At 41.2% G+C, this 20,226-nt stretch overlaps 1 protein-coding gene across 2 annotated transcripts in view; it reads left to right on the forward strand.

Moving 5' to 3' along the window:
* Positions 1–9,049: 9,049 nt before the first annotated feature.
* LOC125980410 (latent-transforming growth factor beta-binding protein 2) overlaps positions 9,050–20,226 on the forward strand; it is a 50,856-nt gene continuing 39,679 nt past the window's right edge. Inside the window, exons 1-3 of one of the 2 annotated variants that reach the window (XM_049739450.1) lie at positions 9,050–9,693; positions 11,856–11,929; positions 18,299–18,551. In XM_049739450.1, the coding sequence (XP_049595407.1) occupies positions 9,392–9,693; positions 11,856–11,929; positions 18,299–18,551 (629 nt within the window). In that variant the 5' untranslated portion in view covers positions 9,050–9,391. The remainder of the gene's footprint in view (positions 9,694–11,855; positions 11,930–18,298; positions 18,552–20,226) is intronic. The other variant, XM_049739451.1, reaches the window with a different exon arrangement.

A 20,226-nucleotide genomic window follows, 5' to 3' on the forward strand; every position in this document is an offset into this window, starting at 1 on the left:
GTACCATGGATAAAGTACTTCCTGTTTCCCAAAGAACCTGTGGGGGGTCACTTTTTGGAGGAAAGGTTCTAAGTTACTGTCATTAACATAAATCAGTGGTGGGAGGAAATACAGTAGAAATTCTTTGTTGCTTTTGGGCATCTCTACTTGAACATTTATTTTTCCAGTGACTTTTATTCCCAACATTTGGAAAAATCTCTTCGTAGTCAAAATTGGTTTATACTTGTAGTATCAAGCGTAGATAAAATGCATTTAATCATTTCAGCCTGCTTCAAAAGAACGTGTCTGTCTTCTCTCCAACAGTATCAGAAGATAATTCTCTCCAGATAGAGACGCTCTTGTAGACTAAAAGCATCCTGTTAGTTTGTGTACAGGGATGAGGTTTGGAAACCGATCACAGCCCAAGAATGTATGGATCCTCGCCCCGCCATGATGACATCATCTGTCGTCATGCAGGAGAGATTCCATAAGCATTATGAAGGCAGGGTGGTATCCTATCACTTTACTCGGGACTCCCACTCTTTTGCCCGCCAAGTTTGAAGCAACTCCCCCAATCCTCCAGCCAGGACAAGGGAGGCCCCCGTACCCCCTGACTTTTCCATTTCCCTTTTCCAAACTCTTGTCATTTAAGTACCGTGACCTGTCTCTCAACACCCGCGAGTCCCCGCCGAAATCACCTTATTAGATTATATCCCTCCATGCGCTTTGTTGTGAACATGATTTAAAGTGCGGTCAGAGACGAGCAGAAGCTTACAAGCGGTTTGGGGGAAAACGGCCTTTTTTTTCGCCGGAGATTAAGTGTCCCGCAGCTGGTGGCTGCCCCGTATTATAAATGACCTTAGAGGGAGGCTGATTCATAGCGTTCGAGGTCCTACTGGGAGGTGAAGCCCGATAATACTCGATGTGTCATGAAACATTTCAGGCGATGTGCTGTACTTCCTGTGTGAGCTTTTTAACGTACACTACGACGTTCTCATGAGTAAACTTCATCATCGGCGTACGATTCAGGCATCTTAGCAGCGAGAACTTCAAGGTTCTTGGTTTACGGCTGTCTTCCTGTCTACTCATTGACTACAAGTATTCCCTTGGCCTTTAAGATGGCAGCTGCAGTTTTAAACATTAAGTATATAAAACGGGTGGTTGGAGCCACTGGACATCACCGATTCCCAAAGACTATCAGAAGCATTGAACTCCCTACTGGGTTTATATTCCATGAACTTTAATGTATTCAGGACCCAAGCCATTTGTGATGTATAGACCAGTAGCATTATTTTAAAATCCATTCTACAGCTGACTGTAAGGTCTTTAGGACTGGACTAATAAGTTCTGATCTCTTTGTTCTGCTAAGAACTCAAGCTGCAGCATTCTGAATGCTCTGCAGCTATTTGATGATCTTCTGAGCTCTTCAAGTACAGTTGAGTCCGGTTTTTCTTCATGAACCGTACGGGGTCTCGGTTCATAAGACCAGTCATAAACTTTGCCCCAATAGTTAAACAAACCTTAGTGGGAGGTTTGCCAGGTCTTACGCTATGGATGGAATTGGCTAGTAATGAGCCCGTGTTGGCCCATTGTCAGGATATAGGCCAATGCGTAAGATATCCTCACCTGGACTGACTTTGTCTGTCCTTGAACTGGTCTTGCCGGGCCATAAAAAGACACAAATTGCCCCCAAGTGACCAGTTGGTGAATAGAACCCCGAAAGTCTTGCCAAACTGAGACTCGTTGTATAGCTTTAGTCATCCACATGTCGGGCCATTTGTATATTCCTTCTTTCCAGTTAAAAAGATTTCCACAAATGTATTCACATCTGGCCAGCACATGTCCGATTTTTTTTTTTGCGTACTGGTTGGCGATAGACCGTGTTTACGGTTCGAAGCCACAGATTGGCTTAACCTTTGTTCTCCAGGCTAGCGATTGGAGCATCTATAGGCAAGAGAATGGGATTCTGCGTTTGATTCATCCCAATCGAAAATTGAAAAACTGAATGAATATTGGGGAAAAACTTGAGGAAAAATCACTTTTAGTTTTTGATAATCGCGAGTAGCCATCTAGTAAACTATGTTTTCAGCTTGATTTCCTTGCAGCTATGTTCTCATGACTCGTATTGATACTCGCTGCCGCATGTGATCCGTAGTTAGTCTCAGCATGTTTTCAGAAATTATTTTTTTAAGTCTAGGCCAGGTACAGGCACTTGAGGAGCTAATTCTTCATGTTCCCTACAGGGGATGTGTGGAATTGTTAAAAAAAAATCAGTGGGAAAATACACCAAAGTAATTTGTCTGGTCTGGCACCTTGGAGGGGTCAAAGCATATTTCATGGGGGGTGGCAGTGCCCCCGTGGCCCCCCTCTAGCTCCGCCGGTGCTCCTGTGACGAAAGTGATCCGGACTTGTCTGCTTCCTCTGTTAACCTCTGATGGGTCATGGCAGGAGTCTCTTCCTGTTTGAGGTGTCAGCTACCAGGCAGGATGATGAGAATACCACGTGGTTGGTCAATGAATCAGACAAAGGTTATTTTTTTTTCATGAGCTGAATATTTGTCTTTTTTTTGGCAACCGGTAGTAAAAGAGCTGCCTTCAAAGGTCACCACGGAGAAATTTGTGTGAGACCCAAGCAAACAAAACAACCGTTTTTCTTCTCTTGACTTCATAGTTGTGTTGATGCAATGGTAAAAATGACTCATTTGGCTTGGAAGCATTTTATGTTCGCTGTGAGCTAAGGATAAGCACCTTGCATAGAACATAGAATTGTCAAGATCATTTTGGACTTGACCCTTTTAAATCGAAGCAAACTTTGCTGAACACTTTTATGAGCCTTTTGGGGGAACTGCCTGTGTTTGCCTAATGGTAAATCCATCCCTTAACCTAACCCAAACCTGAACTCGAACTGCTATCCATAATCTGATTTGTAATCCCAAACTGAAACTTTATTATGAATCTTAGTCTAAACCCAACCCACTTCCTCAGATTTGGATTCTAATTTTTCCAAATCTTCTCAAATCATGACCTCTAGTACGCTCAGCATTTGAGTACATAAATGCCCCCTTGGCACTCTTTGGGCTAAATTCTGTTTTATGATGATAGAAGACAAAGCTGGGAAGAAGGCCCAAGGGTGACAGCGTCCAGCTTTTAGGAAATCATAATAATGACATCTTCTGTCATCACCATCAGTCTGGCCGCCTGGTAGGATGTTGAACTTCCTGTACCTCAAGCAGGCCAGCATATTCCGCAGACCTCGATGGATTCCCCCAACATTTGAGGTCGTCCGTTCCAGACTTTCATTTTGCGAGTCGGGCCAAAGGCTCCTCCGTAAGGACGGATGCATTTTGTCAGATGTGCAACTTCATCTGTGCGTTGCGGTGGAGATTTTTTTTTCCATCTTTCCAGTCAAAAACGAGCCAGCAAATTAAGATGACATCAGCATCAAATTTGCCTTGACAGAATTTTTAAATCAGTACTTCGACATTTACCAGAGTTTTTTTTTTTTTTCTTGCACAAATATCAAAGTTCTGCATGAGCACCTTTGCCACCTCGACATTTAACAAAGTGCACGGTATGTGAGTAACTCATGGAAATCTTCAAATCCTCACATATTTTTGTTGTCAGGATGTAAATAACATGTTAAAGAGCCTTACGCAACTCCAGGAGCGTGCTTGTGACGAGGAGATCTGACTCCATTCTGTTTAGCTTACTGATTAACGGCGTTCAGGCTGGATCCAGATGTGCTTTGACCTAACGGCACACCATCAACTTTTCTGATCAATGCCGCAGAGATAGAGAGCATCATCCCGCTTGCCAAAAAAAAAAAAAAAAATTATAATTAAAATAATAAAATATATATATTATATGTATATATTATGTACTATATTTTTTATTTTTATTTATATATTATAAATAACAGGACCATGTGTCATTTCTGACACTTGGCACTTGAGTTGAGCAACACAATCTGTTTATTTTCAAAAGTCCGCTCTTGACAATGGATCAGGGATCAATGTTCAAATATTCAACAGACATTGGTTTGTTTGTGAGTATCAACCCTGTCATTCTAGCCTTCGTCCGTCCCGTTCTAAAATCCCCTGAAGCCGTTCCAAGCATAAAACCTGCTGCAGAACATAATGTGCGAGCCAAACTTCTCCAAACATCTAAACATCCCGCACAGAGAGGACATATATCGGATTCGCTCGTGCACGTTTTGATCCAGAATCGCCGCCATTCCTCGCTTTTATCGTATCTGAGGGATGACCTTTATGACCTTTATCATATCTCATGGTGAAGCTTGTTTTCACGTTCACATTTTTTTATCAGACATTTTGATTGTCCTTAAATTCCCGAATGACTCAATTCCACTAGTCGTTGAATCCTTTCCTTGCCCTATGAGGTGTTCTTGCAACTTTTTTTTTTTTTAAATAGCTTACGTTTTCATGTGAAGTCATGAGGATCGGCAAGATAAGCTAAGTCACCTCTGCTGGCATTTGAGGCTGTTTAGCAGCATGTCTGTCTGCGGGCTTATTAAAACTTGGCTCCCTAATGAACATTCGCCCTTGAAGCCTGCTGAGCGCTTAGTGCAGCCCAGGAGACGGGGCCCTGGACACACGGGGCCTCTTCCTGCTCCCTACGGAGAGCCGGGGTATAAAAGTCAGCTGTAGCGGCAGGCTGGGGGTCGAGTCATATGAACACTTTTACATTACATTAAACTGGAATGTTAAGAAAAGTCAAATAAAACCCACCGATTTTTTTTTTTTTCTCCAGAGAACATGGTGGAAGTTTTCGTCTGTTGTTGACATACTGAGTGATTAAAGCCTCGCTGCTGCCGCGGGGCTCGTCCATGTTTACCAAATTTGAGTCAGAAAGTGTGCCACCACATTACACTCCCGTATTAGCGTTTGCACGAGAAGGCTGGACAAAGCCTCGGAGGGTTGTGTGGGCTTGTAGACAGCAATGTTGCACAACAAGTAAGGAACACCTCCCTCTAAGGTGCTATTTACAAGCTAGGTAGCAACGGGAGACATCCAAGGACATCGTGACCTAGTTAATGCACTTGAACATCCTATTTTGCATGATTTATTCATCATAGGAATTATATTATATTATATTATATTATATTATATTATATTATATTATATTATATTATAATTTTATTATTTTTATTATATTATATTATATTATGTTATTATTTTTATTATATTATATTATATTGTATTATTTTTTATATATTATATTATATTATATATGCACTTGAACATCCTATTTTGCATGATTTATTCATCATAGGAATTATATCATACTATATTATATTATATTATATTATTATTTTATTATTTTCTTATATTATATTATATTATGTTATTTTATTATTTTTATTATATTATATTGTATTATTTTTTATATATTATATTATATTATATTATATTATATTATATTATATTATATATACACATACGCATACATATACATTTAATTTGCGCAATTTTTTTTGTCCAGGCGGTAAGGTTAAGACAGACTGGCGGTTTGTTCCGACTAAATGGACTATGTGGAAAAGGTTTAATGGATTGAAAAATAACAAATTTATCATGCTTAGTAGGAAGCCGTCGAGGTCAAATTGACCACATGCGGGGGGTTAAATCGCATCATAACTTTCTGGTTGCTCGACCTTCACTGTTAATTGGGGGCAGTGAAGAAGACATTTGCTTCATCTAACCGTAACCGTCGCGCAGAGCACATGATTCTCTACTTCGCAGCTAACCAAGCATGAGGCCCGTCCGGAGGGACCGGCACTCATCAAACGTGAGCATGACATGAAACTGAACGCTACATATGTGTAATACCCAGCTTGAAAACACAACCAGCAATTAGTCAGTACCGTCTCGCTACACCATACCAAACCGGTGTGCTGTCGGCGTCGGGGTTGCTTGAAGGCACGTGTCATCCGTGAGTCAACCGCTAAATGCTCTTTATGCATCATCTGCTCCACGCGGTAAACACGCGTTACTCAACGGGCTGAGCTCCGCTATCAAAACAAGCCAGGGATTCGTAAACCTTTTGTGGTTTTCCTGAACGAGAGTGCGCTTTTAATTGGGAGGAGATTGCAACGATTAAAAAGATTTATGGCAGACGCACTAAAAAGCAAATAGTTGAGGTTTCAACGTGGTCCAGATTCCCAACTGTGCTGTCATTGTGTCTGGAGATAATTAGTGTAAAGAAATGAAATGAGGAGGATATAACACATTTTACAGGTATTGCCTCAAAGAACCGCTTGTCCTTCAAATTCGAAAATTTGGACAACTCACTGGAAAGCTGATACTCAGTACCAGACTTGTTTTTTTTCTTTTTACCTTTCTGCTTATTCATCATAATTTTTTGGGGGGCTTCTGTGGTAGGATTGGAGGGATGCGGGGTAGTCGCCACACATATCACTTTCTATCCTCCCGGTAATGCGGAAAATACTTAGGATTCAATTTTCCGTGGCTGTTTCGCTATGAAGGACAAAAGTAAGAAGGGTTCTGGCGAGGCCGTATTGCAGTTAGGTCAAAACCGAGAGGGACGCTACACTCGGGGTTCTGGAAAAGTGAGAAGCCAGGTGGATCTATACAAACAGATTTTTCTCTTATGATATCTTTGGAAATCAGAGACAGAAGGGTGACGGCGTTTTTTATATATTTTATTTATTTTATTTATTTTATTTACTTTATTTAGTGACGGCGTTTTTTATTTATTTTATTTATTTTATTTAGTGATGGTGTTTTTTTATTTATTTTATTTATTTTATTTACTTTATTTATTCTATTTATGGAGCTGAATTAGAGTAACAGCTCACGTCTTAATCAACATAATGTTTATTCCTCATGGATGTGCTTAAAATAAACATCCTGGGTTGCTTACAGCTCCAAACCTGACATTACATATTTGATTCATGGAGGGATCCACATTTTATGATTCTCCCCGCTACATCTTCAAGACAAATGTCTTGCTGCATCAGTGTAAATAATAATGAAGGTCTCCTTCAATATTTGGCATCGGTCACACTCAATGAAATAAAAGTCCATCATTTCAACTTTCACGACCTCTGCCAAAACGAATCCTCCTTCTCCCACCTTTTCCCTCAGGTCCCGACTGCCGCCTGTTCGGAAACAATGTCGGTATTATGTTCGTTCCTGGACGAGAGGAAAGAGAAGCCGGAGAGAGCTTCGATACGAAAAAAGTAGCTCCAAGAAAAGATTGACATTCCTCGGTGGTGCTCGCCATTGAAAACCATCACAGAGGCCGATTCAGGCGAATCACTTAAAATTCAGCTCGGTTGACGCTCTTTGGTTAAAAACGAGAGCCCGGCATTCGGCTTTTCGTGATACTCTTTGCCTTTCTAATAGGGACACTTGAACTCTAACCCTTCTCCCACTTGGCGCCGACAGGCCAGTCACTCAAGATGTAAATGGACGCCCGCGTGTCGCTCGGAAAAAAGACATCGTTATCAACTTAGCATCTCGGTCTTTTCAATCCTGTGAGAAAAGATACCAAGCTCTCCCAATCCCTCTCTTGCTTGTTGACTAGTTAACGAAACACCATTTTATGTGGTTTCCGGCTTCCTCCAGATGATTGTTTCCCCCTAAACAGATCGTTTATACGCCGCAATCGTAAGCACGGCCATTCCTTGAAGCTGTGTTTGAGTCAAAAAGGGTCATAACAAACAATTGCGGTCAGCCTTGGTTTATTATTTCGTGCTTGAAGCGCTCTTCCATAGTTTCCTCATAACTTGTAAATCTATTCCAATGAGTGCAAAGTTGCTGTTAAGGAGTGGCCGTAGTTTCGGGCAACTACTGCACAATTATAAGATACATACAAGCTCCTTCTCTAATTCGATTCTGCTGGGCCGCAAGATTAGCTGTAATCAGCTGTGGCACGCAGCCTCGGTCGCTTTGAAAATATCCGTCGCTCTGTTTGTCTCCATCTTCCAGCGATGTGTGTTTTGGAACGCCGTGCTTCGAGTGCGGTCGTGTTGCGCTCAAGCCACAATGGAGGCACGGACTGCGTAAGGAGTCGGTGCCAACTCTCTTGGATTTTTTTCCGCAAATTGAAAAATCCCCAAGCAAAGTTAAATTCTAACAGCAGACCTATTAGAACAAATCAACCCGTGAGAAAAATGGGGAGACCTTGCCATTGAGTTTTTCCATGTCTTCCTGATGGTGGCAGAGTCTCGGTGGAGATTTAATGATGGTGCAGAATTATGTTGTTTCCAAACAGTTAGGGTGGGGGGGGGGGGGGGGGGGGTGATGTAGAGTGGATGACAAGAGGCCGTGAATGGGACCTCTTACATAACCTGAACACTTTTCCAAGGTTTCCGACGTTTGAAATGCGAGCTTCATCTACTACATCTGTGTGCCCAAACAGGCCAAGATGCATGTTTACAATTCTGAATAAACAGCAGCTTTCGGTTTAAAAAAGCTGTAAGCATTTGGCCTTGAAAGAGCTAGTCCCTTCAACGCAGCGTTTCCAATCGTTTTTTGAGCCAAGGCACATTATTTTACATTGGAAAAATCGCAGACTATCAAAAAAAAAAAAGGCAAAAAAATGCGTTTGTCATGTAATCCTTATGTAAAGGGTGAATTTTAAAAATCGCCATCTAGTGGCAGCGTGATGAATTGTTTCGCCTGTAAGCGTGTCAAAACCATTATTTCCAGATAAATTATTTTTATGATGACATATTTTGTGATTAATCAACTCAAAATGGTGCGGGGGCTTCTTCCATAATTTTAAGGTAAATAATAATAAATAAATAAATAAATAAATAAATAAATAAATAAATAAATAAAAGGTACATACCTTTTACAATTTTTTTACGAAGTTGTATATATTTTTTTGAATATATTTTTTTAAAGTACAACTTTATTCTTAAAATCTTATGCCATTATTTTGCAAAAATACGCTTTTTTTTTAAAATAGGTCAATATTCTTAGATGGCTGTCAAGCGCAGTCGCGTGGAGTGGGAGCAACAATATGGCGTTTCTTCCCGGCGACTCCTGAGGCGAGGAGGTGGTGATATTCATGGGGGCGCCGCTCACTCACACACACCCACACGCACAAACACACGCACATGGTCTCTCCTCTGCGTCTCTCACTCACATTTGGAGCTCAGCCTCAGCAGCTCGCTGCTCTTTCTGGCGCCTCACTTGAAGGAGTAAGGAAGGAACATGTTTCTCTGAGTTTTTTTTTTCATCATCGTTTTGAGGACATTGCAAGTTTTACCTGGTCATTATGAAGAGGAACCCACTTAAGAAAAGAAATAATGACGTCTAAGCCAACTTGAGAAGCACATTCCTGGATTTCTTTTTCTTTTCTTTTGTCATTGTAGATCTTAAGTTGAATTGCAGGGACATTTTTGGGTTTCATTCGTAAACAAAATGGAGCGAATCCGTTTGGCTGTTGTGGTGCTTTTGGCCGTGACAGCGCTTGTTCACGGAGGTGGTGATGGCCACACGGACACCTTGACAGGTGGGAAGAGAAGAGGTCCAAGTGCCGGGCTGATGGAAGGTGCTGAAAGAAGCCCATCGGAGACCACCCACACCCGGGGGGATGACGGGCTCCCGTCAAAGGCTGTCCCGATCAGGAGTGCTCGACACCCCCGCAGCGTGACCCCCCCGCAGCCCAGAGCCAGAGTGAATCGTCGGCAGAACAGCAAGTCCAGCACCAGGAGACTTGTCGGGTAAGAGTGGCACCCAGAATTGCAACATTTCATTAATGTATTTCAAATGAGATGCATTCTGCTCAATTCACATTTTTTAATTTTTTTTTATGATTTACATATGAAATCAGTATTGCTTATTTTAATGAGGTGCAATTTAATCAGTTTCAGCAACCCCCAAATAAAGATAGATATTTTTCAAAACCACAAACAAACATAAAACAAGTAGCAAGTTCCAAGTTCACAGTCCTGGTATTCCAATTTTTTTGTACACTTAACAACTCAGTATGTTTTCAATAATTTCTCTTTGGGGTGTAATACCACTCTTAACCTCTAGATGGCAGCACACACTCTACCTGGAGACTGCAAATTAAAAACAAGCACAGGAAGTTACCTACCTAGCCTAGATCTTTTTTTAAAGTGGACCTCACCTGCTTTTTTTGTTTTTTAAGACCAAACAAAGTGATAGCTGGAGCTCTTTGGCTACGATTTTTAATATTACGAGATATCCATTGATTTATTATCCGAACTTTTTAAGGTAAGTTTACCAATTTTGAAAAAAAAAAGGGATGTTATTAGCATAGACTAGATTTTGGAACATATCCAAATAAGGAAATATAGCACTGCATTGTTAAAAAAAAAAAAAGTGATAAAATGCAACTAAAGAGAACATGTTTTTGGGTAAAGCATGCAATTTCTCTACTTTGGGACAAGCAGGAAGTCAAGTGTGTGTGTTCTGGCTGCTGTTTGGCCGTCTCCCCTCCAGCCTCATTTGGTGGTGGGTGTGCGCTGCAGCTGGCTTGCTTACTTGCTTCTCTTTGAGAAAGCAGAGTGTGGGAGAAAAAAATAAGTGAATGCCCCTAAACGCAACATGTGGGGCAACATTTAGTATCCTGTAGGACAAAAAAAAAAAAAAAAAATCTGCTGGACAATCAGAACCACCTGTTTTGTCCAATGAGTCCTTTTTCTTGTTGTCTTTCTCCATCAAACTCTCCAACAAGAAGATGGCTTGTTTCCATATTAAAGCGCTTTTCTTTTTGTCTAATGAACCCTCCATGCATCCAGTTCTGTTTGTTCCATAGGGACAAAGCATGATACTCGCCCATGCTGCGAGGGGAGGGGGGGGGGTTGTTTACATAATGATCAGATGGGGGATTTGAATGGCTGCCCTTGAATCGCACACACTGAAGTAAAAGATCCGCTTCAGGATTTTGCTTCTCAATCCAGCTAATTTAAAAGAGATCTTTTTAAATCTGCCAACGATGTAATAAATGAATCGTGAATTTGAACACGTTGATTCATTCAACTTCACATGACTCAATGTTTTTTTTTTTTTCCTGTATGCGTTTCCATTCAAAACGATCGCCTGCAGCTTTTTTTTTTTCCCTCCCCTTCCACTTTCGCACTGACTCACGACTCCTGTTTTGTCAAACCGAAACACGACTCCTTGATTTTACTCACTCTTAGTAAACAAACGTCAAGGTGTTAACAAACTGATTTATCGTAACCTGCGCTATCCAAGTGTCCATTCCGTGAGTAAATCATGTGATGGAATTTGTTTGCGCTGACTGATGACTTTGGCGTGTTTGATTTACGTCAATGGAGGAGCGCTGCCAAAGGGCCTAAACAACTACTATGTTATCTCCGTGGCGCCTCAGCTTAATGAGTCAAATCCAAGCGAGGTCGAGAAGTCAATCCGAGTCCTCTTTTCCCAAATCTCCATGACTCAGATATGCATTTACTGTAATATCTTGAGAAGTGACCCACATCCATGCCAGCCCAAAAATTTTTCTTCAAACATCTCATTTGCTCGATAATTTATTTATCAAGGATGCAGGATGCTTTTCAAGTCCCGTGTGTCTCGGATAATCCCTTCAAGGTTCAAATAACCCCTCATTTGTTTTGACTGTGGACTCTCGCATGAGGGTAAAAGGGATCCATGCTCAGATCGAGTTTCCCGACCCTCCCCTGATTTTCGTCTTATTGCTTTAAATTCTATTAAATCGTATTCTCCAAGGTGTCGTGTCATTATCGATCGGCCACCTCCCGTCAGAATGATCCGAACCTAAAACATGAAATCAGATCGGGGTTGTCACGCGAAGGGCTGAGGAGATACTCACGCATATCGTTAGCGCTTTATGAGCTGTCGGTATCTTGTCTTAGCATGCTTTCCCTCTGTGCAGGCCGAACGTGTGCGGCGGTCAACAATGCTGCTCCGGCTGGGCCGTGGCACCGGGAACCAACCGCTGCATCAAACGTAAGCCCAACTACCACAGTAATAATTTATTTTTTAATACTTTGCCGCAATATCTTTGCAAAATCACCATTTTTGCTACAACTCATATTAGGTGTTCCTAATTTTGTGCTGTAACTAACCCTAACCCTAACCCTAACCCTAACCCTAACCCACTTTGTAAACAAAGTTTTTTTTTTTGTCACTGTGGATAAAAACACTTTTTCAATTACATTTCAGGTTTATATGTGTCAATGTAATAACATGTTTTTGAGGAACTTTTATTTTTACATTTTACAAGCCAACTTTGTTTACAAGGCTCCATCGACGGTATCTTCACTTGTTTACTGCTTTCTCTCTCTCACGTAACCCAACAAGTAGATTACACAACAAACTGATTGGCCCCAGCAGCCTCCTACTTAGATCCCCTTCCTACATTTTTTTCCCCCGACTCAATTTCCCATTAAAGGCACACTTAGCGAGGCGTTAATTACGTTTAACGTCAGGCTGCAGTGGTCCGAATAAAAGTGTATGTACTTTCAATTTGCCAAAATAGCTCTGGACCACGAAGGCAACGCTATCATCAGCAAAGTGAAGCCCCCTCGGCTGACGAGCTGCCAACACTTTGCTCCCCTAGGCTGGAAAGATAAAAAAAAAAATGGTTATCATCCAACTGTCCTCACGTTAAGGTGCCTTATTATGCATTGGCAGCGGGAGGAAAATTCTCACTCTGAGGGGGTAAACTTGTTGGCTGGGAGAGAAATATGAAAACATAGCAGGGTCGAGGAAATTCCCGCTGAAGGGACTGTAATATTAAAAGTGTCAGCTTCGGGATTTTCTTAAGAGACCGGATTGGGTGTCGTGGGTTATGGCTGCTTAACAGAACCTTATTGTGCAATTTAGTTGAGCTCAGAGCAAATATATGACTGGAATTGGACCACCTCTTTATTAAATACTCTTCGTCCAGAGACGAAATTCTGATCATTGGTCTGCAAATGATCATAATAATAATGTATTGCTACTTTGATCCATTAGGACATTCCTCCTACTCTTTATTTTCTCTCCAGTTTGGTGGAACTGAGAAAATTCCGTGTGAGAGAAATGCATTGGTTGGGTAAAATGAGGACATGTGCAGACTTGGCTGGAGTACATCTTAAAATTGGATGAGATGAATGTAATGTGTTGTTTTGGTGTCAGGAGGACTTAGTGTATAGAAAGCTCCACTGTCACTTTATCCACATCTGCAGTTTTTGTTAGCGAGCTGAGGGACTCATATTTTAGCCTCACCCATTCATAGCAAGCCAGTTGTTCTGCATCAGTTAGCTGCAGCTGGCCGCTAAAATTAGCGTCAATGTAAAAATATTAAAGGCGCTATTTCAAAATAACGCTTCATCGAGCTAAATGCTAAAGCGATAAAGCGTGCGGGGTTCAACAGTGGTTTGAATTGAGAAGAATGGCCACAGAAATCTGTTTACAAAACCATAAGCTACTTAGCGGTGGAATTAAAATGAGAGTTGAATTGCTGACATGTTTTGGGTCTGTATGGGCTAATCCTCAATTAGATCTTGTAGGTCAATTTGGAATTAGTTTTGGTTGGCATGATTTTTTTTTCAAGAGGAAAGTGACGCTATTGTGTTGTTTTCTAATTTTTCATTTTGATTTAAATGGTAGGTTTAAAAAAAATGTTTGGCTAAGCAGTGTTGCCCCAACTAGCTTTCTTAGCTAGCATGCTAGGAAGGTCATTTAAATTATTGACCTGATTCTTCACCAGGTACGCTTTTCAACCCTTCGCACTACAATTGAGTTTATTTCACGTGGTATCAAGCTGGAACAATTCCGAACAGATTTATAGCCACCGCCGGTCTTACAGAGTGCAGATGACGAGTTGCATCATTGATGTAGAACTGATGTCAAGATCTCGACTAGACCGTGAGTGAAACACGATAGAAGGTTTCAGAGTTTCTTTCAACTTTTTCCGCTTGGCCTGATGCCGGGCCCCATTTTTTAAAAGCCTTTTTGCTCACTCCAGCTATGAATCATTTCATTTCAAACATAAATTGTTACATAAATCGTTGCGGGTTTCTTTACATGGATGAACTATAGGTTTTCGAATGTGTCTAAATAAAATAAAAAATGCAGTTGTTAATCATCATCATTTATCACGACCGATGCCGTGACACTTTTTCCCCCCTTCGAGCCGTTTGGCGTTGATTGATAAGATAATTTAACAAGCATCGTAACACACAATTTAGACTTCTCAAATTCCCTTTGGAATTTGGAAAGCAACAGAACATGCTCATTGTTGTCTTGAACATGTGTGAAACAGCTGGGCAAGTATCAAGGACATACAATCCATCTGTGAATGTTTTCGAATCTTTTAAATGCGCATTGAAAAATGTTGGCGCGCTAATAGAAACAAACCATCATCCTCGGCTCCAATATCCCCCAAAAATATTATTTCTGCTTATGTTGTGTAAAAGAAAGGAAGTGACTACATTGGGGTCAACTCATCACTTACAATCAAGCATGTATTGGAGCAATTTTTTATTTTATTTGTTTGCCTTGAAAGAATTTATCCAGCAACACATGTTTGAGCTGCAATGTTGGTCATTTACATTGATAAAATGTGTGCAGCTGGAGGCCGTGAGAAACTAAAGAAAATCAAACATAAGCAAATTAGTCGCATTTCAACAGTTAAGTGTAGATTACTGGACAAGAATGTGAAATATACTTGTCACGTCGTTTTTTTTGTTGCTTTGTTAGTTGGCAGGATTGTGACAAAAAGTGATTTGCCCGAAAAGTGAATTCTACCATATGTGCTATTTGTTTCCCATTTTTCTAAACGTGTGCAATTTATCCCAATTTGTGCTTCTTAATTTTGTATTGTTAATTTTGTCCAGCCATCTGATGTGTGATTTAAAAATAAATAAATAAATAAATAAATAAATAAATAAATAAATAAATAAATAAATAAATAAATAAATAAAATTATTTTCATGTAGGACTCGCCAAAAATTAGACCCAATTAATTTTGGTGCAAATTTACCATTTTATTCTTTTTTTTGTTTTTTGACGTTTTCCTTTAATGCTTGAGAATTCACATCAGGGTTCATCCAAGGTCGCAAATGTTCACCATTTGTTCAAAAATTCCTCGCGACACGAAAAAAAATCCTCAGAACTCCAAAATATGAACTGACGTGAACCGTACAGTGGTGGAATCCATTTCGTTGCATCCACAACAACCGAGAAGCATGAAAGAAGTTAGTTTTCAAAGGCGTCATTACACATGAGTGGCAGCCTTATGTTTTACAAGAACAGGAGGAGCTTTTTAAAATGCCTTTTAGTTTGTGATTTAACCGAGTGGAGGGTAAAATTAGAGTTCTGCAGACAGCCACAAACCCCTCCTTGGCTTTTATATGTGTCGAGGGAGGGGGGGAGGGCGAGTGGCGGGAGTTCACACTCCCCTGTGGCAGCCTCGTGGAGAGTTATGAGCCATTAGGCAGGGCCTGTAATCCATACACACGCCATCCTTCCCCAAAACTATCATTAACATTGAAGCCGGACAACCTGTTCTCACTTTGTCTTCCCCAAAAGCAGGAGTGCTGCTTTCGCCACTCCAGCTGGTTGGCCTGTTTGAAGCCTCCACTTGCGCCACATGTTTCTTTAATTGCTACCATCGTTGAAAATGGAGCCAAAAGAGAGACTACTCAAATGTTTGGACCTGTATTGAATGTAATTGTCTTTTTTTGGGGGGGCTTGTTTATTTTTTGCGCATCTTCAGATGATCATCACTGAGATTTTTTTTTTTTGATATTGGAGTAGGGGATTTTACCATTGTGCCATTCCACTTGGGATGAATTAATGCCTCCCTCAATTAGGAGTCTCTTATCATAAGAAAAAAAAAATCATAGATGGAATTTTTTATTGTTCTGAAGCCTGAAAACAGTCTCTTGGTTAAATTCATGTGTGGGAAAAAAATCTCACTGTGTCCTGCCATACTAGTAATTTTTATTTTTATTTCATCCAGAGCAAAATGCTGATTTATGCTAATTTTACAGGTATAGCAATGTGCAAATTTTTCCCTAAATTTGATGAGGGTACAAAGATTAAACTCCACTTTGCCCTTTCATAAATATTAATATCCCACAGACATTGTTTAAAATTCTTCCAAAAATACCTCCTCCCATCTGGCATTGAATAATTCCCTCATCCATATACTTCTGAATTAAGGCAAACTGGAAATTATAAATAGTTTGTTGTCAATGACAAAATGTCAGCTATGGGAAAAATGAATACATAACAGGCGTGGTGGATTTGACTACCATCAATCTGAACGTACACAGAGTCATGGGTCGACTGTAGGTTAACAAAATCCCCCAATGAGCCGAGGGTGGTGTGGAGAATTAAAAGCTCCAGCTTCCGTATTAGACCGAAAGACTTGATTCCGAAACGCGCATAGTATGCGACGGAGGCGCTCTAATCCGCTGAAACGCGAGCCGTGTAAGATTTACCGCAAAGAGAAAATACACGATCATTTGTCATGCTCCCGTCTGTTTTACATTAGAACAATAGAGAAGCTTTAAAGTCGATGCCGTTTTGCTTGCGGACAGCAACGTCAGGTTTTGGCAGGCCCGCGATGATAGCACTGGACCGGCAACCATGTGGAAGTCAAATGTTGGAAAGAGATTAACGCTCACTTGAAATCATTAGCAAAATCGTTTTATGAAAATCTCAATAGATTTTTTTTTTTTTAAATTAACACTTGGCTTGCTTCTCGGGACGTATCAGGTTCTGCGGGTTGTCTTCACGGGAGGTTCTATTTTTTTTCTATTGGAGTCTAGCCAAGAAGATTTCTGGTGAAAAGAAAACAACACCCACTTAGTCTGTCTGAAAATTATTTATTTACGACAAATAATTATAGTCTGAGTGGAAACGCCAAGTCCATATTATTGTGTGTTTTATTGCTAATTCGGCCGCATCAGCATGTTTGTTTGGGCTGTCCCAATCTGCCAACACCAATCTTAATCGTCTTTTCAGATGACCGGATTTGGACACAACCACCCAAAACTTGGCCACACCGCCTTCCCTAATCATTAAAGGCGAAGCGGCAATGTTAGGAATGTCTGCCATTTCTTCTCATTTATTTCCGACGGATTCTGTTTTGATGACGCTGGCTGTTCGTATTTGTGAAATGGTTGGAATGCTAGGCAATTAGTTTTAATGATGTGCAAGACAAATCTGCACGACAGCAATTACTGTGACAATGCGCTCACCGGGCCAGAGGCAAGGCCCGCCGAAGACGGGCATCAACGCCGAGAAGCCGCCGAGTCATTATTGGAGTTTCTGTGACAATGTTGTTACTCGAAAACTGCCCTTTCACACGTCGCCAAAAACACATAAACAGTGTAGATATGGTTGGGGATCTCCAGAACGTCACTTTGGCTTCTGTGTTCCTCCTCAAAACTTGACGTGAAGCTGGCACATAGCCAAGCCATACAATCTGGATGATGTATCGACCTCCTTGCCAGACAGAGTCAGGGCATTCCCATTTTATCCCATGATGGAAAATTCCCATCACCACAACCGAGCCGCACCGCCCTATGTAGGTGTACGACTCATCAGCGAAAAAACCAGTCAGACTTTTCCCAACAGTCGTTAAACGTTTGAATGAATCCGCCGCAAAACTCGAGAGAGTGGTGATATTCAATCTTCACTTTGTTAGCTTTTGTCCTCACGTCACACCGTGACTCCCGCATAATAGGGCTGCTCTTCCGATTACCATTCATGGCGAGGAAACCGAAACACAGACTTTTAGTTTGGATAAGTACGTTTCACGTAAGAGGGGGGGGGGCTGTTTCAAATCCAGAAGCTGTGCTCGTGTTCACAGCGTCTATGTCAATAGCATTCCATCGGCGTGTTTACTTTGCGACCCGATTTACCGTTAAAATGACAATGTCGTAAATCCCCTTCGAGCATCCTCTATTAAAAAGCGATGTGTCACAAAATGGAGAGACTGTTTACATAAATGGCATGCCGCCGGGATTTCGAGGCTTGAAGTAGCTGTCGTGTGACGGGAGGATGTGGAAGTGGGTCGGCCCACTGACACAGATTGTTTTTCCATGACCGCGACGTGACCCTCGGTACAATGTATTCGCCGACGTTTAATAAATATTATGCGGCCGTTTATCATCGAGGTGAGGTTTGTTTTTTAAATAAAAGCTGTACTTGTACGTAATGTCTGTGAAGTGTCAGTTATTTTTTTTTGTGTTCACTTTATATGACCTGAATTGAACATGACAGCCCCAATGCTACATAAAAGCTAAGCTAATGGCAACAACTGAAGACAGGCAATAAATTCTAAAAAAAAAAACTCAATCTGTGTTTTCTCTTCAGCCGACTGCCAGCCGCCCTGCCAGAACCGCGGCTCCTGCAGCCGGCCGCATACCTGCGTGTGCCGCTCAGGTTTCCAGGGGTCCCGTTGTGAGGAGGTGGCCCCCGAACAGGTGTACATCCACGACAGAGGGTCTCTAAGGCGTGTGCAACCGGGCAGCAACCCTTTCCACAGAGACCAACCGCGAAGACGCCAAGAAAGCACCAAGGTCCAAACCCCGAGACCTGCGACCACCAGGCAACCAGTCCGCTCTGCGTAAGTAATCCAGCCCCCCCTCCCTCACCTGACGCAAGACAACCTCAATCAACAAGCCAAATAATTTATCTGAAATTCAAAAATCCCTAGAGTAGTTTGTTTAAAGTACCTTAACGGCAAAAAAAAAAAAAGATATGACCGACTAGATTACAACATTTTTGAACTTTCTTGGACAAACAGTCGCAGTTTAATTACATGCCCGTGTTTACATGAGCAATAAATCCTTCCAGATGAGTCGATTCAACTCCTAATCTTTGATATACTCGTTGTAAAACAAATGTCAAGACCGATAAGAATTTGCTTCCATACTTGAGGTATTAAGGTAAAGCCCTAAGCTGTGGAAACTTAATACGGTTTACTAGACGCAAGTATCAAACGGACTATTTTCTATGAAAATAGCCTTGGGGCAATTATATTTTCGTAGTGTTTGACATTTGCCGTTTTTCTTCCCGATATTCGAATAACTGCAACCCGTCCAACTTGTAATTGCCTCGATGAACATGTCGTTTCAGTTAATTCTCCAAAGACTGCTAATCAGACAGGCCTAATAGTTTCTTGGCTTATATGCGTGTGACTGTTTTAAGTTCCGTCTGCTTAGAAATAACCTTTTGGGTTGATTAATCGTTCGATCGTGGTTACGAATGGTTATTTATCTGGGATGTTGAGCTATTTCTCAAACAAATGCTTTCTGGGAAAATGTTAATAGTTTATTGTTGTTTACAGCAGGCATTCGTCAAATAGATTTTGGAAAAATTCCCATTTCGATTCGCAGGGAATCAAGTCAGTGGGCTGTCCCACAACGGCGCAGACGCCCATTTTTTTTACAAAAATGCCAAATTAAAGGAAACTCCACCCACAAAAAAAATGAAAATAGGGCCCATTGAGTGTTTGCCAATGTTGAAGTGTCTTCCCGGCTTCACTGCGGTCATGTTTGTGGTATCTGCGATCAATTTGAATTTTGGCAGCTGTTTGATAGAGTAATCTCATGTATCCAAAATGGTTATCTTAGAGCCATAATAAATCTAATTGCTCCTCGGTGAAGATCGCACAGTTGCCGCGTCTATTCCGCTTTGTTCTTGAGTATTTCTGCTTCCTGACTCACAGTTGTGGGCCAAAGGGAAGAAAGTCTTGCTGAGTCACGCGTGCCCTCAATGTGACTGTTCCCCCCCTTGATAACTCCACGAAAGCTGACTAACTACTAAGAAGTGCGGTTAGGCTCCGAGATGAGACATTTCCCCTCTTCCGGAATTCACCATTTCCCAGCATGCAGCTTAAGCTAATTATTAGACACGTTTTTTTTTTTGCTCTTAACATGACAGATGGAATATCTGCCAACATTTATTTCTCTTCCTGCACCTTCCAGCAATCTTTGAGATAAATTGACGTTTCATATTTCTGATTGATGTTTCGTTGCTTCAAAGCCAAGAAAGCACGAGTAACATGAAGTCATGGAGCGAGATAGTGAGACAACACCATTGCCCAGTCTCGGTATTTGGATTAAGGAGTAGGGAGGACTGATGTTACTTCAAAAATATCTTTTTTTTTTCCTTACCTAAATGCCCAGGGAGTAAATTCCTTCCCATATGTGCAGCTACTTTCCTTCCAGTTTAGTCCTACTGACGAGGGTGTCAGGTACTAAATAAGTCTGCCTTGGATCACGTTTGACTTTTTATGT

This window comes from Syngnathus scovelli, chromosome 14, assembly GCF_024217435.2.
Source record: "Syngnathus scovelli strain Florida chromosome 14, RoL_Ssco_1.2, whole genome shotgun sequence".
NCBI lineage: Eukaryota > Metazoa > Chordata > Actinopteri > Syngnathiformes > Syngnathidae > Syngnathus > Syngnathus scovelli.